Source organism: Pleurodeles waltl, chromosome 12 (assembly GCF_031143425.1).
Source record: "Pleurodeles waltl isolate 20211129_DDA chromosome 12, aPleWal1.hap1.20221129, whole genome shotgun sequence".
Classification (NCBI taxonomy): domain Eukaryota; kingdom Metazoa; phylum Chordata; class Amphibia; order Caudata; family Salamandridae; genus Pleurodeles; species Pleurodeles waltl.
The window spans coordinates 150,698,784-150,724,790 of NC_090451.1; the positions used below are offsets into that span (position 1 = coordinate 150,698,784).

At 45.0% G+C, this 26,007-nt stretch overlaps 1 protein-coding gene across 3 annotated transcripts in view; it reads right to left on the bottom strand.

The window, feature by feature from the left end:
• Positions 1-12,460: 12,460 nt before the first annotated feature.
• Positions 12,461-26,007, bottom strand: part of CXCL16 (C-X-C motif chemokine ligand 16) — a 42,729-nt gene continuing 29,182 nt past the window's right edge. For 2 of the 3 annotated variants that reach the window (XM_069216371.1, XM_069216369.1), the window contains exons 5-6: positions 18,026-18,175; positions 12,461-16,979 (exon numbers count right to left, since the gene is read on the bottom strand). In XM_069216371.1, coding sequence (XP_069072472.1) covers positions 16,900-16,979; positions 18,026-18,175 — 230 coding nt within the window. In that variant the 3' untranslated portion in view covers positions 12,461-16,899. The remainder of the gene's footprint in view (positions 16,980-18,025; positions 18,176-26,007) is intronic. The other variant, XM_069216370.1, reaches the window with a different exon arrangement.

Consider the following 26,007-nt stretch of genomic DNA (forward strand, 5'->3'; position numbering starts at 1 on the left):
TCTCCAGGCACCCCCTTCAGAATACTTCTGGACCTGTGGAAGATCTAAAAAAAAAAGGCTGAATCTGCTGATTGAGACCTGAGAAGAGCGTAAAATACTCAACCAGCTCTCCCTCTTGAACCACAAAAAAGTGGACGCCAAGGGTCATAGGACTCACCTCCTGCTAAAGCTACAGGGACATAACAAGATAGGAGAGACCTTTTCATGCAGCTGCCAAGCTGACCAGTGGCACCTGGACTTGATGCTTCTGTAAGCCTCTGCCTACCACCCTGAGTCTCTAAGTGCCTCCTCTGAGGTCCCGGGGGACTTTAGATGTTTACCCATGTGGTGTACACAGACTTAAAGGTATATAGTCTGAAGGTAAAATCTTTGACCAGGATGAATCTGGTTGGTGTATCAGATCCATGCTCCATCGTGGTCAGCGTCAAAATGAGCCTCGGTCCTTTTCTACCATGAACATTGACTATCCTTTGCACTTTGTGTCGCTATTTCTACTTAAAACTTTAAAAAGTTGTCTTGAGCAGTTACTTAGGATATAGAATTACCTTTAAGTTTCTTAGGTGGTTATGACATGGCTCATATGCCCAGTAGTTGGTGCAGAGAATGGTCGGTTTGTAGCTCAAGCTGCTGTGGCAGGAGAGCTGGTGAGGAAGGTCCAATGTTAGATTTGTCTTGGTGCTCCAATGTTCAGAGGAAACATTTTACTGGGTTTGAATGGGATAGGAAAGCAAGGTTACATGGAGCATTCGTAGAGGCCTAGGGTCTCATTATGAGTTTGGCAGGCCGACCATCGCCCGCCAGACCCACAGGGAGGAGACCACCGTGAAGCTGGGGGTCTGCTCCCCTGGCCGGATTACAATGTTTCCACTGGGCTGAACGGCGGAAACCTCTGTATTTGGTTTCTGCCTGTCAGCCCAGTTGAAACAGTGTGGCGGCATTTGCTCCTCAGGGAGCCAAGGCCAATGCCATCCCACAGAGGGTGCCCCGAGCACCCTTGGAATGCGCACTGTCTGCCACAGCAGATAGTGCGCTTTCCTAGGATGCTGTGCAGGGGGTCCCCCTGCACTGCCCATGACATGGTCATAGGCAGGGGCCCCCTGCAACTCCCAGCATTGCCTTTCCTGCCAGCCTTTTCATGGCGGGGACCCCGCCATGAAAAGGCTGGTGGAAAAGGAAGTTGTGATCAGCACTGCAGTGCTGAGGTCAGCGCCGCCATAGCTGACCACGACTTTGACCACCGACAAGCCATCGGGATCCATGATCCTGGCGGTGGTGGCAGTCCGACCGCCAGGGTTGTAATCTGGCGGTCAGACCAACAGGAGTGGGCCATCCCGTAAGTTTGGGAGTCACAAGACTGCCAAACTTGTAATAAGGCCCTTATTTAGGAATGTGATTAAGAAGTAAAGTAGGGGTCCAGGGTAGGTACGAAAGTGATTGGGAGGCCATGAAATGCAGGAAGGGAGTGAAAGTAGAGTTAAGATAGCTATTTTGGGTTTTGCCAGGATTCGAAACAAGCTTTTACTCAGTAGGGGTGGGCGGGGAGTTTTGCTATGCTGGTGGAGCTGACAGAGTTTTTGGCATTCCGTTTGGAGCACAGAGTTCACCCAAAAACTCTGTTAGCCCTGCCAGCGGAGTAGAGCTCGCCGCGTGCGCACTGCAGCCCAATTATGGGCCACACAGTGCAAGCGCAGAATTTCTGCGCTTGTGCTCTGTAGCCCATAACTGGGCTGCAGTGTGCACTCACCCAACGTCAATGGAGCTGCTCGCCGGCAGCTACAGAATGGATTCCGGGGGCAGAGGGAGGCAGGGAGCACATGCAACGAGGACCCCCTGGGAGAACCTAGGTAAGTCTTTGTTTTTTCTACAATGTGTAGACTGGTGCACAGCAGCTTTCATTGTTGAGGCCTGGCATGAATTCAGGCCAGGGCCATAGGCAGTGAAAGAAAGCTGCCATTTCAGTCCTCTTGTGCACCGGCCTGTCCCATGTACAATGCACACGGGACAGGCCGGTGCACAATAGGCCTGAAACGTCAGCTTTCACTGCTTATGGCCCTCTCCTGAATGCGTCTGATCTTGGAAGCGCTAAGCAGGATCAAGTCAGGCTAACCTGGCCCGACCCTGCCTAGCACTTTTGAGATTGGCACATTCTGAGAGAATGTCACGGCACGCCACATGGAACTCTGTCTCTGCGCAATTCCACTGAGTTTTTTTTATCAACTCCGTGAATTCCACCCAGGCCTAGTACTCAGGAGGCAGACATGAATCACTCTCAGCCACAGGATGGTAATGCCCCAAGCTTGGTAATCTTAATGCAATGGGAACACCTTCAAGGAGAGAAAAAGGTATGGAAGAAGAGATTCAGCAAGACCCCTCAGGAGCATTGTACTAACTATGTATGGAGTGGGATTTTAGAAGCATCGAGCACAGGCTGTCTGAAGCGGAAATGATGAGAGGTAAGAGCCAAGACTGGAAATACACTTTTTGCATAAATATGCCTGCATATGCTTATCCACTAGACTGCAGATTGTCACTGTAACTTGTACTCTAGCTACCTAGTATAAGTCAGAGAAGCAAACAGGAGGAAGACTGACTGAATTCAGAAAATCTAGGCTGGAGTTATTTGGCAGCCCTGGGGAAAGACCAAGAAACCGTAAGTTGAAGAATAAAATTAAAGGCATGAAACCCAACTGAGCCGACTGTCCCAGAGAGAATAAAACAAACGTGCAAGGATGCTGGATGGATGTGAACTAATTAAAATGCAAGATAAACAACCTAAGCTCATTACAGGATACCAGTGTGCCAGTTTCCCTGTTTCCAAAACCACCATGTTATAAACATGTGTGACATGCTGGAATGTGTACTGTGACTTGAGCCCTGTCTTCCTAAGAGCACCTCTCCCAAAAGGCTTCTCTTTCCCCTGTCTTGCCCTGGACCCTACTTCAAAGAATACCTGTGATAATACTGTTTTAGTAACTGTGGGGCATGCATGGAAGAGGTAGTTCTCAGGAATGTTGAGAGGTGCCTTAGCCCTTGTGAGATACTAAATACTGCAGTTGGCACTGGATTCTATGAGAAATTGAAATGTTATCGTATTTGTCCACTGTTACTGAAAGTGGAGAAGTGTCAGTCTTTGCTTTTGCCTTCTTGATTCTAGAGATGTGTGTAAGTGGATGCATGTTACAATTATGAGATAGGACCAATTACACTGTCAATAGAGTAAACTTTAACCCATTTCGCTGCCACGCCTTTTACCTCTCAGGTGGCAGGCCTTTTTTTGGCTATTCGGGGCAGTTCGCGCTTAGGCCCTCATAACTTTTTGTCCACATAAGCTACCCACGCCAAATTTACGTCCTTTTTTTCCAACATCCTAGGGATTCTAGAGGTATCCAGACTTTGTGGGTTACCCTGAAGGAGACGAAGAAATTAGCCAAAATACAGCGAAAAATCCGTTTTTCTTTTTTACAAAAATGGGGAAAAAGGGCTGCAGAAGAAGGCTTGTGCCAATTTTGGCATTTTATTGGGACATACCCCATGTTTACTATTTTTTGTTCTTTCAGCCTCCTTCCAGATAGTGACAGAAATGGGTGTGAAACCAATACTGGATCCCAGAAAGCTAAACATTTCTGAAAAGTAGACACAAATCTGAATTCAGCAAGGGGTCATTTGTGTAGATCCTATAAGGGTTTCCTACAGAAAATAACGGCTGAAATAAAAAAATATTGAAATTGAGGTGAAAAAAAACAGCAATTTTTCTCCACGTTTTACTCTGTAACTTTTTCCTGTGAAGTTAGATTTGTTAAATCAATATACCGTTATGTCTGCTGGACTCTTCTGGTTGCGGGGATATAAGGCTTGTAGGTTCATCAAGAACCCTAGGTACCCAGAGCCAATAAATGAGCTGCACCTTGCAATGGGTTTTCATTCTATACCGGATATACAGCAATTAATTTGCTGAAATATAAAGAGTGAAAAATAGGTATCAAGAAAACCTTTGTATTTACAAAATGGGCACAAGATAAGGTGTTGAGAAACAGTGGTTATTTGCCCATCTCTGAATTCCAGGGTGCCCATACTGGGCATTTCTCGAATAGACGTCTTTTTCATACACTGTCTTACATTTGGAAGGCAAAAATGTAGAGAAAGACAAGGGGCAATATCACTTGTTTTGCAATTTTGTGTTCCCCCAAGTCTCCTGATAAAAATGGTACCTCACTTGTGTGGGTAGGCCTAGCGCCCGCGACAGAAAATGCCCTAAACACAACGTGGAAACATCATATTTTCCCAAAGAAAACAGAGCTGTTTTTTTGCAAAGCTTCTAGCTGTAGATTTTGGCCTCTTGCTCAGCCGGCACCTAAGGAAACCTACCAAACCTGCCCATTTTCGAAAACTAGACACCTAGGGGAATCCAAGATGGGGTGACTTGTGGGGCTCTCACAGGTTCTGTTACCCAGAATCCTTGCAAACCTCAAAGTTTGGCGAAAAAAACACTGTTTCCTCACATTTCTGTGAGAGAAAGTTCTGTAATCTGAGAGGAGCCACAAATTTCCTTCCACCCAACGTTCCCCCAAGTCTCCCAATAAAAATGGTACCTCACCTTTGTGGGAAGGCCTAGCACCCGTGACAGGAAATGCAATATATAACAACATGGACACATCACATTTTCCCAAAGAAAACAGAGCTGTTTTTTGCAAAGTGCCTAGCTGTGGATTTTGGCCTCAAGCACAGCCAGCACCTAGGGAAACCTAGCAAACCTACGCATTTTTTAAAACTAGACACCTAGGGGAATCCAACTTGGAGTGACGTGTGGGGCTCTCACCAGGTTCTGTTACCCAGAATCCTTTGCAAATCTCAGAATTTGACCCAAAAAACACTTTTTCCTCACATTTCGGTGACAGAAAGTTCTGTAATCTGAGAGGAGCCACATATTTCCTTTCACCCAGCATTCCCCCAAGTCCTCTGATAAAAATGGTACCTCACTTGTGTGAGTAGGCCTAGCACCTGTGACAGAAAATGCCCTAAAACACAACATGGACACATCACATTTTCCCAAAGAAAACAGAGCTGTTTTTCGCAAAGTGCCTAGCTGTGGATTTTGACCTCTAGCTCAGCCAGCACCTAGGGAAACCTAGCACACCTGCGCATTTTTGAAAACTAGACACCTAGGGGAATCCAAGATGGGGTGACCTTTGGGGCTCTCACCAGGTTCTGTTACCCAGGACACATTTCCTACCACCCAACGTTCCCCTCAGTCTTCCGGTAAAAATGATACCTCACTTGTGTAGTTGGGCCAAGTGCCTGTGACAGGGAAGAGCCAAAAACATGTCATAATTGAGGGGGAACCAACGCGGGTCCAAAAGGGCAGTTTGAAAAAAACATTTTTAGGCTGACAAGTGCAGCAGAATTTGTATTAGTAAAGATGACACAATGGTGAGTGGTAGGAATTTTGTGGATTCCTGCAGATTCCGGAAGGTTTGATCACAAAAATGTGTGATTTCCAGCAAAGTTGGAGGTTTGCAGGTCATTGTGGGTAAGAAAATGGTGCGGGGTGCATGTGAAGCACACCACCTTGGAATCACCCAGATGTTTAGTTTTCAATGTGTCTGGGTCTTGTGGATTTTTCTACATGGCAGCGTCCCAAAGTCAAAAAAGTGCAGCCCTCACCATTCCAAGTGGGACGATTTTGAGAGTTTCCAAGCTCTCATGGCCCAAATGTAAAACCAAAACCCAAAATAATCAAATGTCCTCTTGCTTGCCGTGGGATAAGATGTTTTAGTGTACGGGGGAAAGCTGAAAGACTGTTACCTCCTTCAGTTGGGGTGGGGGCATAACCAGGCCCATACTGGTTCGTATCCACCACCCCACTATATATATATTTTTTTATTCCCTGGCATCTAGTAGACTTTCACCCCCCGGGTATGGATCGGGGGTAATTGCCCAATCTGCCCACTGATGGGCAGAACTTTGGCCCCATTTATTTGAGGTGGGGATATGGCCATACCCCCACCCTCTTATTTTGAAAAAAGAATCTTCCCTGGTCTCTGGTGGGCTTTCTTCCCCCTTGGAAGCAGATGGGCCGATCTGCCCCCAAGTGGGGCAGATATGGCCAACAGTAATGTGCCCCCATGGGGAGCGACTCTTGCCCAAGGGGCTGCCCCCCCAAACAAAACACACACATCAATCCCTGATGTCTAGTGGTTTCTGCCCCCCATGGGGGCAGATTCGCTCAACAAAAATAGGCCGATCTGCCCCCAAGGGGGTTAGATATGGCCTAAAAATATTTTGCCCCCCCAGGGAGCAGCCCTTTCCCAAGGAGCTGCTCCCCTTATGAGTAAGCATAAAAAAAAAAAAAGACTCCCTTGTGTCTAGTGGTTTCTGTCCCCCCCACGGGTGGGTCTGCTTAATTATATTAGGCAGATCTGCCCCCAGAAGGGGCAGAAATGGCCTAAAAATAATTTGGCCCCCAGGGGAGTGACCCTTGCCAAAGGGGTCGCTCTCCACATATAAAACAAAAATATTTAAAAACAAATGTATCCCTGGTGTGTAGGGGTTTTCTGCCCCCCATGGGGGCAGAACGGCCTAATTATATTATAGAAATGTCCTAAAAATATTTTGCCCCCCCTGGGGAGTGGCCCTTGCCCAAGGGGCCGCTCCCCTTATGCATAAGTATATAAAACAAATCCCTGGTGTCTAGTGGTTTCTGCCCCTAGGGGGGGCAGAAATGGCCTAAAAATAATTCAGCCTTCTGGGGAGCGACCCTTGCCTAAGGGGTTGCTCCACACATATATAAAAAAAAAAAAGCGAACAAAAAAATCATCCCTGGTGTCTAGGGGTTTTCTGCCCACCCTGGGGGCAGATCAGCCTAATTATATTGGGCCAATCCCCCCCCATGGGGGGCAGAAATGGCCTAAAAATAATTTGGCCCCCTGGGGGATGGCTCTTGCCCAAGGGGCCGCTCCCCTTATGCGTAAGTATGATAAAAAAAAATCCCTGGTGGCTAGTGGTTTCTGCCCCCCCCCCCCGGGGGCAGAAATGGTCTAAAAGTAATTTGGCCCCCCAAAGGAGAGCGACCCTTGCCTAAGGGGTTGCTCCCCACACATAAAAAAAAAAAAAAAAAAAAAAATGGAATCCCTGGTGTCTAGGGGTTTTCTGCCCCCCCCCCCCAGGGACAGATCGGCCTAATAAAAATCATTTGGCTCCCTGGGGAGCGGCCCTTGGACAAGGGCCGCTCCCCTTATTGATATGTACAAAAAAAAAATCCTTGCTGTCTAGTGGGCATTTCTGCTGCCCCCTCGCATCTCGATCGGGCAGCAGAAATGCTTCGAAAGACCCAAAAGGAAAGGTCTTTCCTTTCATGTCTCTCCTGCCCCACCTCCCGGTCGGAAGAGAAATACTTCCAGCGCGATCAGAGGTGACCTCTGATGAGGTCAGCGTGACCTCATCAGACGTACCTGGGGGGAGTGTAGGGGTCGGGGGTGGAAGGGTAAGCGATTCCCCTTCCATCCCCGACTGAGGGGTGTGGGAGGGTGGCCCACCGGAGGAGCGTTAGTGCTCCCCTCTTGGGTCTGGTGCAGGACGAGCTGGTCTCATCCCAGGCACATAGGAACCGTGTGCCAGGATGAGGCCAGCTCAACCCAGGCACCCTAGGGGTTAAGGGACAGCCATTCATTTTCAAATTTTTAGATTATAACTAAACCAAGTCATTTTCTTTGTATTGTGGTGCGGTAAGGTGGTGTCTGTCAAATAAAACGTGTTATAAATTGCTTTGGCCTTATGCATGTGACGGATTGCACTCTGCTGAATCTGCTGCTATTTTTATAACAAGGATTGAACTTAAGGGACTTGCAAAAAAGATAGAACTTGGATGTTACAAATAAGAACAAAAGCATGGAGAATAACTTAATGTGCTATGTATGCTATGTTGTTTGTTCTTATAAAGCACAACTACTCAGTCCTGTAGGAATATCATGATGTTAATACTACATTTCCAGTGGTTCCTGATTGCTAAAGCCTTAGATTTTAGTGAGGTGTTATAAATTATTATAAGTAAACTCTACTATAACCAGCCATTGGGCCCACTTATCTTGATGGTCCATTCAAAAAGCTTCTGAGTATTGTTACAGAGTTGACTGAGTCTCTCCATCTGCTCATAAGCCTGAGGGCTATAGCTGGTCGAGGTCAAATGAAGCAGCCTCAATTTTGTTGTTAATTCTTTCTAAACTGTGAACACAAATTGGTTTCCTCTATCTGTTACAATTACCTTAGGGAGACCATAGTGCCAGAATACCTCTCTAAGGAAGACCTCAGCTAGTTCAAATCCAGAGGGCAACTTGAAAAAGGAAATTAAATTAGCCTAATTGGTAAAACAATCCACTTTAAGAATCTGTGGGACTTACTGAGTTTAACTTTTAAGTCCATGGATACTCTTGACAGGTTGTTGTGGGGTGACTAATGGCTGAAGTAAGCCCATAGCGTTACTATGTTAAGATTTTGCTTGAACACAAATACTACAATAGTGGACATAACCCGTAATAGTTTGTTAAAATTTCAGTAATCAGAAATGTGTGATGAAATCATGAGTCCTTTGAATTCCTGGTTGTCCTGCTGCAGGACTGTCACAGCACACTTCCAGAACAATATTTTGGGTAGTTCTATCAGGAAGATTTGATTGTTCATTATTAAATAAACCACCCTCCGTTCTCCTTCTGTAATCCAGTCCTTCTTGCAACCATTTCAGTTCATATAAATGACTGATTACTTTACAACCTGGAAAATAATGAAATTCTTGTTGGTATCTGGAATCAATAAGATAGAAGGGGGACTGGGCAAGTTGAAGTTTTCTTCTGTAGTTTGAGAAAAAAGAGTCTCTTTTTTCATTTTGATTACCTGGTCTACGTGTGATTTGATAACTGAAATGAGGAAAAAAAAAAGACCAATGGACGTGTCTAGGGTGTTTGGACTTCTTTGATTTGAGATAACCTAAATTCTCATGATCTGTTCAGACTACTGGTACTACCTTCCTCCTGTGTGAGTTGTGCTGGGATGTGCACTGTGACCTGAGCCTTGCATTCTTGATATTTGGGGGTTGAGTAGTTAGTTGAGTCTGTGACATATGGTACGTCATATGTGACATATCTCATGATTGGGGCATGAGTTAGTGGCGGTAATGCACATTCATTTTGGGACTTACAGAGGCAGGTAAAGCACAGATAAAAGTGGGTGCTGCTTGTCAGGGTTGAGGGTGAAGGGTGAAATAGTTAGGCAACTGAGTGCTGTTTGGGAAAGAAGAGAAGCATGATGTTGTAAAAGTGTGAGTTGGGTTCAGGGGTTTTGTCATAGGTTTGCCTTCATCAGTGTAAGATGTGGTAAGATGGGTGAGCCCATATGAGTCGTTTCTCACTGATTGTTGAATGAGAGGATATATGTTTTGTGGGAAAATTTGGTTAGGTAGTATGTTCAGGCAGGTATACAATCATATGATAATGAAGTGCACGAAGTGTATATGTAGGTGCAACTGAGATGAAAGTCTGTAGTCCAGTGAGGTTCACCCAGAAGCAGTTTAGAAGTAACCAAGGATGAAAAATAAGCATCACAATAAAGGTCAGTATCAGCCACGCAGATGCCACTATAAGGACAAGCTAGCATGTAGCCTAAGAAACACAGGTGTAGATCAGTGTAGTGTACCCAAGAAACACTTTAACAGCACCTTGGAATGAAGCTTTAGCTCAAGCGGTAGGACATTGGGCACTGGCATACTAAGGAGTGCTAAGTGGGAAAACACAGGATGGGAACTAAGCACCACAGTGGTAGGTCAGTGGGAACTACGCAGAGACACTCTGTGGGCACTTTAGCATGTTGTGTAAGCATCCATGTTAGAATGGTGGGGCTAATCCAGAAGACGAGCACAGACAACCCCAGAAGGACACAAGCAACAGATAAAGTGGGTCTTGAAGTAAAACGGGGGACAAGGAGATGGAGATTAAAGGAGGAAATAAACAGATTGTTAAAATGATTATTTTGGGTGGGGGAACCAAGAGGAATGTGAGTTTTATTGAGTTAGCATATAGAATGTCCTTCCTCTCTGCCCTTTACCTAGAACTGGACGTCCTTGAAGAGGCATTTTTATAGTGGTGAGAAAAAGTTGGGGAGAGATGGGAGATTTTAGAAGGAAAGAGCACTTCCGTGGTGATGAAAGCCAATGGGACAAGCCATATGCTATGAAATTTTGGTTGCAGGGAGGGAAGGAAATTGCCAAAGAACCTGCAGAAGAAATACACAGACTACAAATACAGGCAGCCTACATACACTACAATTGGACGATCACATAAAAATGTGCAACAGAGGCACCAGAAGTATGGTGGATGCAGCTACTGAGCTCCAGGGTGTCACCAAAGCTGAGCAGCAGCACCAAATTGTAGTTATATTTGAGTGTAACACTTAACATATTTTACATTTTGCACTTTGTCGTGGAACTCCTGCTTCAGTGGGCAGTTACCTTTACTGCTCTAAAGTACTGTATGACATTTTCTTGCAGTTTAATACTTAGTAGCTGAGAAGTCCTGAGGATGCAAGAATGTTGAATTCCTATAGCCCGACACCCAGGGCATCTTGTTTGAGGTCAAGGACAAGAAGCTTTCATGTTTACTTTGTCCTTGAGACAAGTATGCTCAACCCGCTGCAGCACTAATCTTTTGGCTGCCATTTTATATTACCACATTATAGAGCATGAAAGGGAATTTTCTGCTGTTGAGGTAATATTTGAGTCCATATGTTGAAGCTGTTCAAATTTGTATTCATGGTTCATTAACAGTGGTGGCCTGTAATTTTGGGAGGGAGGGGGGCGGGCAGCACACTCACACTCATGCATTCACACATGCATGCACATCCATTCACAACACTCATCAACATTCAAACATACACGCACGCACCAAACATTAATTTAAAAAACACATACACTTACCTTCTCACAAACACACACACACCTTCAGCCTCGGAGGTCCCAGGAGGGTTGGGACTGCTGCCTTCCCTCACTGGCTGACCTTAGGTCAGCCACTAAGGGAAGGCAGCTGTCCCAACTTCGTCACAGAGTGGGATGGGGTCACTGAGACTGCTGACCCCTTCCCACTCTATTACGAGGGGTCACTGATTGACACTCTCCCTGGGCGCGTCAGGGCTTAAACCTGAAGCACCCAGGTAGGGGTCAATGGGTGACGCTTCCTCTCATCACCGAGGGAGAGGGCCTTGAGGCACCTTTGCTGACCCGAGGATGTTATGCCCATAGGAGCTGTGGCCTCTTCAGCCCAGCAAAGTTCAGCTTAGGCAACCAGGAGTCTGCACAAATTGTGCATGTCTCACTCCTGGCTGCCTGACCTGAACATGAAGAGTGTCTGTCAGGCTGACCTTTGCTCAGCCTGACAGGCACTCTCCTTGAGCGGCAAATGGTGGGGGGGCGTGGCCGCTCCGCCTTAAAGGATGGGCTGCGGCTGATCATCAATGCAAAGCCTTTGTTATTAGGATGAGCTCTGTAAATAAATGTTGTAAGCTTGGAATGCACTATTGACTGTGGTTCTAATAAAAAAAAAAAAGTGTACACACCAGAGCTGCCAACTTCACCAAAAACCTCACAGTGTGAGGAGGGGTGGGACTTTTGAGGGGGCAGGGACTCGTGAGGCACTTAAAAGGCACTTTTGCCCCCATCCCAGCCCCAAACCCCCTTCACACAAAAAAATAGAATGCTTGCTGAGGCTGCTGCCGATTTCCTGGGGTGTTTTTACACCCATTAATGGACTTCGGCAGTTGAAGGCCTCCGAAAAGAAGCTGAAAACTACTGTTTACATTGGTTTTAGCTCGTTTTCCTTGCCACCATGTGATATTTGCTCCTCACCAGGAGTCCGTGTGAGGGGAGCCAATATCGTGTGTCACATGGTGGCACTGTGTGAGTTTAAAATAACAATAAGAAGCTATGTATAAAACTCCCCTATTTGCTCCCTGTTTAAATGCAAGACTGATCACTAAACTACTGTGAAATTATAGGTACCATTCCTTTGAAGCGTCATTTAGTAAACTCAATAGATGCATGCTAGCATTTCCAAAAAATATTCTTAATGGAAAATCAGTGTACCCAGTTTCAACAAGATTATGGGAAACATGAAAATATACAAGCATTGGCAAAGCCAATAGGTCTGACATTGGTGGTCAGTATCTTGGTTTTGTTAATGTATGTCTTGTTTTTACATGGCTTTTGTAAAACTTTATTGTTGTGGGAGCTGCCGATCCCTCACCACTGTAACAAACATTGGCAAAAAGTAAAAATATCTTTTGGTCTCAACAAACACACATTAACACAGTAGTTCCTGGCACTGAGCAAAAATACTTTGTGTGTCGATATGCTCCTTGTGAATGAGCAGATTTCTGTCACTCACAGTGAAACCAGAAGATAACTGGATAGAAAGGGAGAGAGAGAGAGGGATAGAATTTTAATAAAAAACAAAAGGTCTTGGTTAATGCCAGACCTAATTAAGGTCTTAAAGAAAGTCACAAACGTACACCCATGGTATATGTCCTTACATTAATGCAGATTGATGCATTTCATGAACTTACAGGTATTTACTGAAGTAGACAGGAAATCATACAACTAGTAAAAAAGTAATAAAGTATTTGTGGGCTGTATTTTGGCACAAGCAAACCTACATGTGTAGATTTACTCATGTGAAAATCTATTGAGCGTGTACAAGTTCACTTTGTATCCAAACACTTTTTTCCCCAACTATGGAAGAAGCTTTACTTCTGCCCTTCACAGGAGTAAAATTACAAACATGCAAGTTAGTAGGTTTGCACAGTTTCAATGGGCATTCCAACCTTTGAACTACTGCTTACCGCTACCTCCAGCCCCAATATGTAGATCTGTGGAAAGGTGGCAAAATAAGGAAATTGCTAGTATTAAAACACTACTATAGTATTAGCCCTGGTATAATCTGAAGTCATACAGTCAGAGCTCTTCTTAATGAGATTGCTGTCATAATTTGTCCCCACGCTACATGGCACCAATAGGACAAGTAGATTATTTTACAGGACAAGAAGATTTATGAAGCAACCTGTCCCATGGACAAGTAGATATTTTATTATATTCCACACTCCTGAGGATGTCTTTCAATCATGGTGCCTCATTCAAGTTGGGGTTGGTGCTCATGATGTAGAAGGATCTTTGATGGGGAGAGGTAGCAGGGCAGCACACACTTTAGAGCCATGAAGAGGACTCCTATTCCAATACTTAGTTTTCTTTTTTGAAGACTTTATTCAAACAAGCATTCTGGGCAACAGTTTTCCTCATTAACACTGCGTCATATCATATTCTGCACCTGAGTGGACCCCATGCACATGTGGTACCCACTAGTTTCTTATGGTTGCATTATTTCACTTCTGAGTGAACCTCATATAGCCAGGTGCAAGTGCCATCTTTCGATTTTCATGGGATAGAGCATCTTCAGCTCCAGGGGGGATAATGCATGGACCCAAAACTGATTTCCTAGGGTTGCTGCATCTCTGAGTCCATACGGCCTACAAGAACTCACAGTCCCTGTGGACCACAAAGACTCACAAACAATAGCCTATCTTGATTTTATGGAGTCACATCACCCCTGCCTCCAGTTGGACCTCGTAGACCCATAAAAGAATGTATTTCTTGATGATCCTGGGCCAGAGCATTTCTGTTCTTGGGTTCAGTATGTAAGAATGGTGTATGCTGATTTTAATTAGGTCACATAGGGCCTGATTCTAACTTTGGAGGACGGTGTTAAACCGTCCCAAAAGTGGCGGATATACCACCTACCGTATTACGAGTTCCATAGGATATAATGGACTCGTAATACGGTAGGTGGTATATCCGCCACTTTTGGGACGGTTTAACACCGTCCTCCAAAGTTAGAATCAGGCCCATAATTTCTTAGTCCAGTCTAAAAATCTGTAGCAATTTACCAAGCACAATTACAACGATAGCTCTCCCCAATGTCAGCATTAGAACAATGATTGTAACTATGATACAGTAACCATATGCAAACCTGACTGTCTCCTACATATTCCTGCTTCACATCATGGTTAAGCAGATCCATATGTTTAACATGTTTGGAGCAACTTCTAGCTTTGTGCACAACAAAATACATCTCACCCAGACTACAACTGAGCTTAATCAAGTACATATTTACTCTACTCAACTGAGTGTGCAATCAGATAAACGATCTAAATGTATTCTAAACAATGTACATTAGAGCCAAGAAAGTACGTTTTCAGTCTGATACACCAGCAACAAATAAAAACACATGCAGTTTAGAAGTAAGAATTTGTTACTCTGCCATGGCTATTAACAGAATGCAAGTGTGCTTCCCTCTCTTTTTTCTTGACCTCTACTCTTGTGTCTTCTCTGAAGTGAGAAGGCACGAGACTTGGTCAATTCCAGGATGTGGCTGTGTGGTAAGTTGGGGAGGGCGTGGCCGCAGTATGCCAGATCCTAGCAATGCCACTGGGAAGTACTCTTAGGGAGAGGGGGCATTTATATATAGAGGGCTAAGAGAATTATGGGACACATGTTGCCAGTGCAGGGCGGCAGAGTAAATGCTCTTACATCTAAGGGGGTTATATTTACCTCAGTGGGTACTGCACTCTTAGTTTGAAGGCAGTTTGCTGAGGGAGTGGGTGTCCTCTGACACCTAGAGGATAGGTCGTGGCACATGGAGCTCTTAGTGCCAGAATGAGGCGGACCCCTCACCTCAAGGGGAGCCAGAAACAGCTCCTGCTTCCAGGATAGGGAGATACTTGGCATTCATAGATCCAGAGCACAGACATATTCGTAGTTCCCAAAACTACTGAAAAGTAGAGTGGGGGGCTTACCTTGTCTTTTTTTTACGCTATTATATTGTTAGATTGGCAAAAATGTTGCATCATATTTACAAAGTGCTGCAATGCACGCATTGTGCCACTTTGTAAACCCTTGCACCATATTATGCCTGCACCAGGCATAATGTATGCAAGGGGGCCATTCCGGTGGTAGGAGGCCCAGAAAAATGGATCAGTGGAATCTATGAGATTAAAATGACGCCCCCTTTGTTTTCAATGGGCCTCCTTTCACTATGCAGGATTAGCGTCACAATTTTTGGAGCTAATCCTGCAAAGCGCAAAACTAGCGTCACCATTTTTGACGCTAGTTCCCTAACGTGCACCATAGTGTGCCCTATCATAAATAAGGCACACACATGGTGGCCTTAGCAGGGGTGCAATGGGGTTCAAGAAAAGTGGTCTGATTCATGGATTTATAAAGCAAATCGAGATTTGATAGATTTTGTTACAAGTATTTATCACATTATTATATGAAATATGCAGTATGTCAGGCAGTTAGTGAGCACACTGGTGAAGGCCTTGTGCAGTACTATATACAAACGAGAGGCTGTGGGTTCATTCAACAGAAAAAGCAACAAATGGTCCACAGTATTTTTGACAAAAGCCACTGAGGGGGTCATTCTGACCCCGGCGGTCTAAGACCGCCGGGGCCAGGGTCGGCGGGAGCACCGCCGACAGGCCGGCGGTGCCCCGCAGGGCATTCTGACCGCGGCGGTAAAGCCGCGGTCGGACCGGCAACACTGGCGGTCTCCCGCCAGTGTACCGCCGCCCTTTGGAATCCTCCAAGGCGGCGCAGCTAGCTGCGCCGCCGAGGGGATTCCGACCCCCCCTACCGCCATCCAGTTCCCGGCGGTCCGCCCGCCGGGAACCGGATGGCGGTAGGGGGGGTCGCGGGGCCCCCTGCAGTGCCCATGCCACTGGCATGGGCACTGCAGGGGCCCCCGTAAGAGGGCCCCTACAAGTATTTCACTGTCTGCTTGGCAGACAGTGAAATACGCGACGGGTGCAACAGCACCCGTCGCACCTTCCCACTCCGCCGGCTCGATTACGAGCCGGCATCCTCGTGGGAAGGGAGTTTTTCCCTGGGCTGGCGGGCGGTCTTTTGGCGACCGCCCGCCAGCCCAGGGAAAAACTTAGAATACCCTCCGCGGTCTTTCGACCGCGGAGCGGTATTTCGGAGGGGGGAACTCTGGCGGGCGGCCTCCGCCGCCCGTCAGGGTCAGAATGACCCCCTGACTCTCCTAAACCGTTTGAGATACTCCAGCATACTATTTGCACAAGAGGGGCTTAGGTGCATGCAGCTCAATTGATCATCCTATCAGCTTTATCCTATGCTCTTAAGGTTCACGTTCATCCCCATCTTGGACAATCCACACACCTTTTCGCCCACTGGGATTATGTGAGAAATGTCACTGTGTTTTGTGAATAGCAAGTAGTCTGGGTTAACAATTCTGTCTGCTGTACTAGCCTCTCCAGCCACAAGTCTGGAGCAGCAGTGAACTCTACTGTACAGTCTGGTGCAGTGATGGATCCAGCAATACTGTACAGAGTAATAAACAGTCCAGCGGCCGAATGTGAAGCAAAGGTGGACAAAACTATATAGTTTAGTGCTTTGGTGGGTCGTCATTCGTTTCATCAAGTGTAGGGTCATTCTGTATAAATTAGAAAAGGTGTGATCCTCCCCCGCCGCTTTCTTTGTACCGTCTAATGTAACAGAAGACTCATGTCAGGATGCCTCTTGGAGAGTCTGGAACAGTGAGGAACATGCTAGGGCCATCTTGTAGATTGATGTAATCGAAAGCTCACATGGTCTGCATACTCGAAATGTCTGTAACTGTGGTGAGCTGACTCAGGTCATCTTCTTGTAGTCTTGTGTAATAAGGAGCACGGCTGGGATGCCTTTGCAAGCACTGGTTAGCCCAAGTGGACAAGGCCTTTGTATGTTCTGAGCAGGCTCTCTCCTAGCTGCGCAGTAGCCATCACTTAGCATTTTGTGTGAGACAGATAGATGCCTTAATTCCCAGAGAAAGCTTCATCTATTGTAGACTGAGTCTCCACTGTCTGGTCCACTCCAACATATTCATTTGGATGAGCTGAAAACATAAAAGAAGTGTCTGAGACATAAGCGCGTAGGACTGTACCAAGCTTCACATCCCTATCTCTCAGGTTCCCGCTCTACCACCTTGGCTTTAGGGATCCATCTCTACAACTTGTGTTTTCTGGAACTACTGCTACCGCCTTAGCTATCAAAATTCAACCATCTCTACCGCCTACACTGTGAGTATTCCCCTCCCCTGTCTATTCTCAGGATTCCTTCCTATTGCCATTGCCACAGTTCATAGGCTCTACCTCGACATCCGTAGTTCAGATGATTCACAGCTACACTCCTTGCTCTAAGGATTCATATATACATATTGTTTTCAGTATCTACTCCCACAGTCCTTGCTCTCAACAGTTATCAATTTCTACTGGCTCTAAGGATTCACCTGCATAACCCTTGCAATCAGGGCCCACTTCTAACACCAAAGCTGAAAGAATGTATCTCTCCAGCCTTAGCACTGAGGTCCACGTCACCCACTGAGAGAGGTGGATGATGTCACACCTTACAGATGATAGAATGTCGTGTGGACCTCTCTGCACCTGTAGGGAGAGTGGACGAACTCCTCAGGGTCAGCCCTAAGGATGATGGTAGTTAAACATCACCACTGCTGGGATGTTGCAATGCTCTCCCCATGTCTGCCACCTATGGACTAGTGGCAGATCTCAGTGTCACCCCTCAGTCAGCACTGGTAGACTTCAGGGTCACACCTGAGGGAGAGCAGTTCAAGTCCTCATTGTTAACACTGAGCTAGCACCATCCAAATGTCACGCTCACTCCCAGGGACACTGGCTAAGGGACTGATTTAGAGTTCGACGGATGGGTTACTCCGTCACAATGGTGATGGATATCCCGTCTGCCGAAATTTAAGTCCCATTATTTCCTATCGGATTTACATTTCAGCGGACAAGATATCTGTCACCGTTGTGACACAGTAACCCATCCGCCGAAATCTAAATAAGGCCCTCAGTATGATCTATACTTATCCCTGGTGGGGCTCTGCCAAAGGTATCAACTTGTAGGCCAAGAGGGGGATCTTACCTTTTTTCCTGCATATTAGGTAGGTGACCAAAGTGACAAGCACAAAGACCACAGCAAGCAGTGAGATCACAGCCACAGTCAGGTGCTTCATCTTATTTGCTGGCGGTGCTGGTGTTGAGTTCTTCAGCTCATCTTTAAGTCCTCCACCTGCTATCGATTTAAAATATATAGTAATAAAATATTAAATCCTCGAGGGCTTCATCTGCATTTGCTATTTTTTTGTTTTTAGTACGCAAATTGAAAGCCTTTAGCTGTGTGGATTAATTTTTTTCTTGGGCGACAACTAACACATCATGTATGTGAAAAGAATGCAAAGAGCTATAGCATTTAATCCCACCTACTGATCCTAGCTACTGTTCCTAAACCCAGACGATTCACTGCTACTCACCATCTTCATTCACACTTCTCTTGTCCTTTGGATACAATACATCTCATTCCCTTCGGCTACTCTTCCTTACTTTTGATGCAACAAGACAGTACCAGTTAGTTCACCGTAATGGACTTTTCCAGACTGAACTTCCTAGCTGAGCCAATTTCAGGCACCAAAAGAACAACTGTTTTCAGTACACAATACATCTATGAGATAATGAATTAAATGTACAATTATACAGTGTACTGTTGAAATGCAAATTAGTCCCTCATGCATGGCAATGCAAGTACTCCATAGAAAATCTAATGGTATACTAAACAGCAAGTAGCATGTGTTGAGAGAGTTATACCCCTCTAGGTGGAGCCAAAGCCCATATTGGTCATTATTAAAGAATTGGTAACAATAGGTAATTGAGATAGCTGTGCTTTCAGACCAGACCTAAGAAAGGCAAAACTGAAACGCTATACCAAGAAAATGTAGTATTTCCTGCTACCACTCCTGATCGCAGTGATGGAAAGGCAAACATGGGCAACAACAAGTGTGACATTCAATATTCCACCTCTCAATTCCCCTCTCAAAGTCGGGTACTTCATTGAGTCCACCTATTATGAAAGTCATTACAATTGTTCTTTGTGATTACAACCCTAGTAGCTAAATGAAGTGTATTAAAAATAAGTATAATTTGAGCACAGGTCAGATTCTCTATGCTGGTATCAGGAAGTGGTAATAGGTTGTAGTCTGCCTCTTTATGTAACCTTATGACATAAGTATTACCCTGGTTGCCACGAGTCTCCTGGTGAGTTGAGGATCTGCTGGCTGTATGGGAAGATCTCCTTTGTGTGTAGTACGGAAAGATTAAACGTTTGAAACTACTCTCATCTGTGTGTGTTTACAACTGCACCGAGCACCGACTAGCAGCCACCAAACCATGCTCACAGAGGAGGAAAAGGAGCCTGACATGCAGAGAAGTATTGAGCACTGATTCCTTACCTATATGTTGATGCAGCTTGGTGGATGTTCCGGTGGGAGTGAACTTTTAATTATCCCTGCAATATCTGATGTAATATAAAGCGCCAATGGCCACCAACGAGCGCAAGGAGCTCATAACGCGTTACCTAACCTGGCTGCGAGCCATCTGCGAGGGTGATCTGTTGTCTACTAATGTGATGTATTGACACATGCTAGTCAAGTTTTTAAGCTCGTCACCTAATTCAGTTGCGAGCACCTGGAAAAGCTGATCGCTTTTAAATGAACTGGAGTGTCTTACCTTCGGTACGTGATCTTGGCAGCTCTTCTTCAAAGATCAGCCTGATCAGGGCAGTTGTTCCTCTTAAAATCAATGTGCATGGGACATCTGATTCCCACTTTAACCACACCCTCCATTGTTATTCATCCAAGAAAAAATAGAAGGATATGTTCTAATCTGGTCTTATTGTAGCCTGTCTCGCTTTCTTCTGACAAGTATTATAAGCACAGCGAGTACTTGTATTAGCACCGCAACCGTATGTAACAACTTTTTGTACAACGTACATTTGCGTATTTCAAATAATGTGGAATAAAACCACGCCATGTTCCAACCTCTAAGGCTTTTACTCAATTCTGGTCCACTCTCACTGAATGAGTGGAGTGGTTTGAAAATTGAGTGGCTTTTGATGATCAAGGATTCCATCAAAGCAGAAAGTAAGTCTTGGTAAAAAACGTTTTGTGCAAAGGACATCATTTTTTCAATTTTGCCTGTAGCAGAAGATCAACAAGGTCAGCCCATTCAGCATGCTTGCAAGGAAACCAAACAGAGACTGGAAACTAGATTTGCCAAAACAAAGAATGCTGCTATGACCCATCACAAGTTTTATAGGCAGCTTCATAATGAATCAGTTGAAGAGTTTGTAGTTTGCTTCAGAGAACTGACAAGCAAAAGTCAGCTGGGCCAAATGACCGATGAATTGATAAAAGACAAGCTCATCATTCGTTCACCCAAAAAAAGATGCGCAAAAGACTGTGTATCAAAAAATAAAACAACATTAAGGGAAGCTATTGAGACAGAAAAGATAGCTGAGGAGTTGAGTGCTTGTATGAAAGAATTAGAGGCTACTAAACACAAACAAATGTGAAATACCTGTGGCTGTCCTCTATGCTCATGGCGATCATTTGTGTAATGTGGTGTCAGTGGTATAGAATTAAAATTCAAATGTTAGTGGATGACTGTGCAAGAGGAGTTGGGAGCTGGGAAAGAACTTGATTTAGGGAAATTCTGTAACAAGTGTGGAAATTACTCTTATAGCTTAGACTTCATAAATCGATTTGCCTCAAACAAAGACTGTTGGAAGTGTGCAAAGAGAGGCTATTTTGCAAGGATGTGTAGGTATAGGGTCAAAGGCAATCTTGTTTATTGGCAGGGAGGGCAAGTACACTGAGAGGGTGTGGAGCTTAGGGGAAGTTGAAGAGGAGCAGGAAAGAAAGCTTAGACCCAAGGTAGACTTTGCAGTCAATGATTGCGTGGACCTTATGGTTGACCCTGGTTCCATGTTCAATACAGTGCCCGAAGAGGTGTGGTTGAAGTTGTGCAGAAGGTATTTTTGGAGATTAAAGATATTAATCCCACTGCTATCTAGAAAGCAATATCAAAGTGCTGGGATACTCATGGGCATATATAGTGATTAGGTGACTGAGGCTGGGCCCAATATTCTTGGTTGGGTTCTTTAATATGACCTCCATATAGCCTGAATGACACACAAGGCCCTTCAACATAACACTCCCGTCTACCTGTCCAATTGGAACTGTCTGGGGGTAGTCGTTCCTTAAGAAGCGCTAACTCCCTATTGTTGAAACCACAGAAGATCAACAAAAAGAAAACCTACAACTGCTCCTTCTCGGGTCTAGCCCCAATAATATGGAACACACTGCCACCCGTAATCAGGTCAAACGCCTCAACTACCTCCTTCAAAAAAGAAGTGAAAATGCTTGTGATGAACAAGTTACTTCAATAGGGGCCCCGGGGGACCCAGCTGGATGATTTTCAGGAGGGCACCTCCGGATCTTGAATCTACCTAACCGATTATTACATTGTATTCGTTTTGCTGCTTGCTTACTCCAGATTGCCTTTTTTACTCTATATGTATGACTTGTCCGCTATTTGTACAGCACTCTGATACCCTGGTGGGCCATGTTCGAACCATATAAAACTCCTCCAATAAATAAAAATAAATAAATAAGTGTAAAGATCAGGGTAGGGGTAAAGATAAGATAACCCTGGTAGCGGACACCAATTTTGAGGACATAGTGAATAAGGCCAAGGATGTCCTTTAGGGAAAGGTAGAAGCTTTAAAAGTTTATGTACATAGAATTTTATTGAAAAGAGGGGCACAGCATATGAATCATCATCCAAAGAGGATACCAGTTGCTCTAATAGAGGAAGCGAAGCAAACGGTGGAGGACATAGTAAAGGATGATGTGGATGTGCCCTGGCCATAAACAAAAAAAATCAAATAGTAAATTAAGGTTCTGCATTGGCCTTTGAAACCTGAATCAGAACATTTTTGTTTACAGTTTCCCTCTGCCTAACATTGGCGAGATGGTTTTCATGTTGAAGGAAGGTAATTATTGTTCACAGTTGGACATTCGGAGCACCTATTGTCAAATTAAGTTGCAACCAGAATCCAACACACTCACAGCTGAAGGTGTCTATAAATTCAACTTTTGGTCTTGCTTTACCAACGGGTATTTTTCAGAGCATGATGTCTGATATGCTTAAGGAGCAATCAAAAGTTGTTTTCTTCGAGGATGTAGGTAAATGAGCACAATTTGATTCTGAAACAAGTGTTGGACACGTTACGTACAGCTGGAATAACATTTAAGGAAAAATGTCATTTCCTTAAAGAATAGGTTGAATATATAGAATACACCATTTGTGTACAGGGTGTGAAGTCACAATCTGACCATGTCAAGGCCATAGAAGATGCTCCTGAACCAAGGGTTAAGGATGAGGTAAGATCCTTTATGAGACTTTTGGGGTATTATGTGAAATTTGTTACGAATGTCTGGAACAAAATAGTCCCCCTGAGAGATTGCTGAGGATGGGAAGAAACTTGAGTGGCATATTCAGCAAGTCAAACCATGCGAAATTGTTAATTCTAAGATCCTCACAAGTACTGATGTTAGAAGAACAAGTGCAACTATGGATGCAGCAGGAGTGGGCATTTTGGCTGTATTGTCTAAAGTTCAAATAGTTTTGAGAGAACTCTTGATTTTAAAGAATGGTCTTTGAAGGAAGACATGAATAAACACTCCATTATTGAAAGGGGGCTTTGGCTCACTTCTCAAGCTATGTGTGGGCTGTGAATGTGCTTTTACACACTGATCACAGACCTTTATTGAAAGCATTGTAGCTTAGCGGTACATGCAATGTGTCTGCATGATTGGCTAAGTGGGCTACTCGTCTGAAAAACTATCAGTACAAGCTGGAGTATGTCCCAGGATGGGAAAAACAACCAGGCTGCCTATCTATCTAGCTTACTGTTACCATTTTGTTAGATGGGAGAGATGGGGACTCTGAAGAGGAGGTGGCTAAGGTGGATGACCTGTTGGTGCACTGTATTGGGTCCATCACTAAGGATGAGTGGGCAGCGACATAGGAGAAAGATGACATTTTGAAGGAAGTACGCAGCTTGTTGAGGAAGGAGTGACCCGATGAGAGTGGTGTGAGTGTTGGAGAGACATATTTTGTTAGGATGATGAATCAGATGTCCTTTGAAAGGGGGGTGTGTATTGAAATGTGGTGGTTGAAGGTTCATACACCTCCTAGTTTAAGAGATTATATGAACTTGTGCATGAAGGTGGCAGAACCCCCTTCTGGGGGCCATGGGGCATGCAGGAGATATTGGGCCCAACTGTGGTGGTTGAGGCCTTTTACTCCTGATATTCCACAGCCTGACCTACTCTGGATCCTGAGCAACTGGGCCGAGTACCCCTTTTGCACTTGACTCTTAGTGGTAGCAGTGGTCAAGGAGTCAAGGATCCCTCAGGGGAGATGTAGATTCAGATCAGCGAAGATGAACGCAACCCATAACTCAAAATGCAAACAGTATGGAAAATAAATAAATATCCAGTCCAATACTCCCTTTTATAAAAAAAGAGGTATTTTATTTCTATCTCTACACATGCAAAGGTATACAACATTCAGAAGAAATAACACAATGCCTCTTGAAGTCTGGGCTCTACTAGATGTCAGGCAAATTCCTAACCCACCCTCCTTCATGTATCACGATTGGGGTTCTTTCCCATTCACTGGTGGCTGCATCCGGGTAATGCAAACTCGAAGGCCATATTCAAGAGTTCTGCCTTTGACTCTTTAGTAATTAGTCAAAAATGTTTAAGGTGCCGCAGGCTCAACAGCAGCAAGTATTTAGGGGCCTCAAAGGCAAAGTTCCAGTGTTACCCACTCTGGCAATGTGGCAGTGTTCAGCATTGCAGAAAGTGCCCTCTCCTGAAGCACTCACGAGTCCAGATCCTGGATAGTAAAGTTGTGCCACTCACGTTGTATGATGCAGCACCTGGCGGAGTAGGCTCTCTTTAGTAAGCAGCACTGCCAATTTGTTCCAGTGATCGGAGCTGCTCTCGCTCAGCTGACACAAAACAAACGAAGGTACAACATCCTCAACAGCTTCCTGTTGATCCTCAGGGAATCTGTTGCAGATTACAGTGTGCGGGCTTAACCCACTGGGCACAGCAGTATTCCTTCAGTCCAGGAGAAGACCCAAACCTTTGGTCAAAGTGGTACTGGCAGCTCCTCCTGGCATACGGGGTTGCCAATGTACTCATGATACGGGAACAGACTCGCCTTATGTGATCACTGTCACATCCCTGGCCCACCCAGAATATAAGGTCATCAATTTCTGCTGTCACAAGTCTTGCGCTCCTGGCCAAAAATCTGTTTACCCTTTGACCCCCTTCAGCATACAGGGTCACCACAGTGGTGTAGCTTGGGGCTTCCCGCACAATACTTCCGATACAGCTCAGAACAAGGCGGCCCTCTCCTGGCACTCAAGAGTCGCAGAGCTTATACTGCACACAGGCAACAGCCCAATCGTTACACAGGCTCACACCTCACGGAATCCTCATGCAGGGCTGCCTATTGGACCTCGCTTACTGCAATGCGCACCTCTATCTCACAGGGCACACTGGTCTTGGCAAGCAGGCAGGTGATGGTGCTCAAGAACAGGTGATCTTGGTGTCCTGGGCAATGACCCCCTCACCCAGCTGGAAGACTAGCAGGCTTTGGCCCTGATTCCTGGTCACAGCCATTAGCCTTACAGAGCTTCCCCTTCTCACACTGCAGGTTTAGCCACTTGGTAGAGTACAATGTTTTGGGGACTCAACCTCAGCTTCTTATAGTCCTTTTCCAGACACCAAATGTAATTTAGGGTCTGAGTCCTTGAAATGTTATTTTGTGGTTTTGCGTCTATGGAAGTGGACCCTTCTCTCTTTCCTCTTTCCTCATGAAAGATGTTTGTCACAGCAGGCAATACTCCAAAGCTCATTGTCCCACAACACCTCTCGTGGGAGGGACCAGAGTTTACACCTGGATGTCAACCACAGTGATATGTGCATCAAAAGGTTAATCTCAGGCCCCCAGCCCTAGTCTTCATGAAACCCTTATCAGCCCTATCTCTCTGCCTGAGATGTGTCAAGGTTCCTTCCTTGCGATCTATCACTGAATCAGAGAGCAGTCTTTTGAAGTGTAAAGGGAGTTTCTTCCTCTTTCCCTCCGGTGTGTGTTTCACCCAGTTCACAGAAATGCAGCAATACACAAATCTGTCTGGGGTGATTCCTCTCCTCCTCCTGTCTTCTCAGGGCAGGTCTGAGCTTCCCAAAATGGAACACAGTGTCCTCCATAAAATTTACCACTGCAGGCCCACTTGTTTAGTATACATTTGCAGCACACATACTGTCAAGCACTAGTACCTCCATGTATCATTAAGTGTAAACATGCATTGTTTATTGATTGTAAAGAATGAGAGGGGATGTGTTGTAGACTGCCTCTTTATGGAACCTCATAACATCAATGGTTCACTGTATGCCATGAGTCTCCTCTGGCTGTCTCAGAAGATCTCGTCCGTGAGGGGTCTCCAAAGAATAAATATTTCAAACTACTGTTTTCTTCGTGATTACTGCTACATAATGTCTCCTTATATGTATTGTTTCTGCTCTAACATTTACTTTATGCTGCGATTCTAAATGTATTTTGTGTATTGTGCGTGATAAGTGTTTGTGTATTTTTAATACTGTATTGTTTTTACCAGAAACTCTTTTAAAACTAGAATGGATGAGGTGCTATAGAAGAAATCTGCTGTTAGGAAATGTCATTGAAAAAAATCTGAACATGAGAGGTGCGAACAAAGATATCTGCAGATAAGAGGTGCTGTCAAAGTTGACTCTGCACATATAAATACATATTAAACTGACAAAGAGGAGGCCCCTGATAGAAGCAGACAAAACACAGATGCCAAGATGGTATCCAGTTGACTGGTCATTCATTGTTCTTATAGACAAGAGTTCTCCTTAATACACTGGGACACTAATGCCCTCCTTAGGTTGTGTTCCTTTTCTGCCCCCT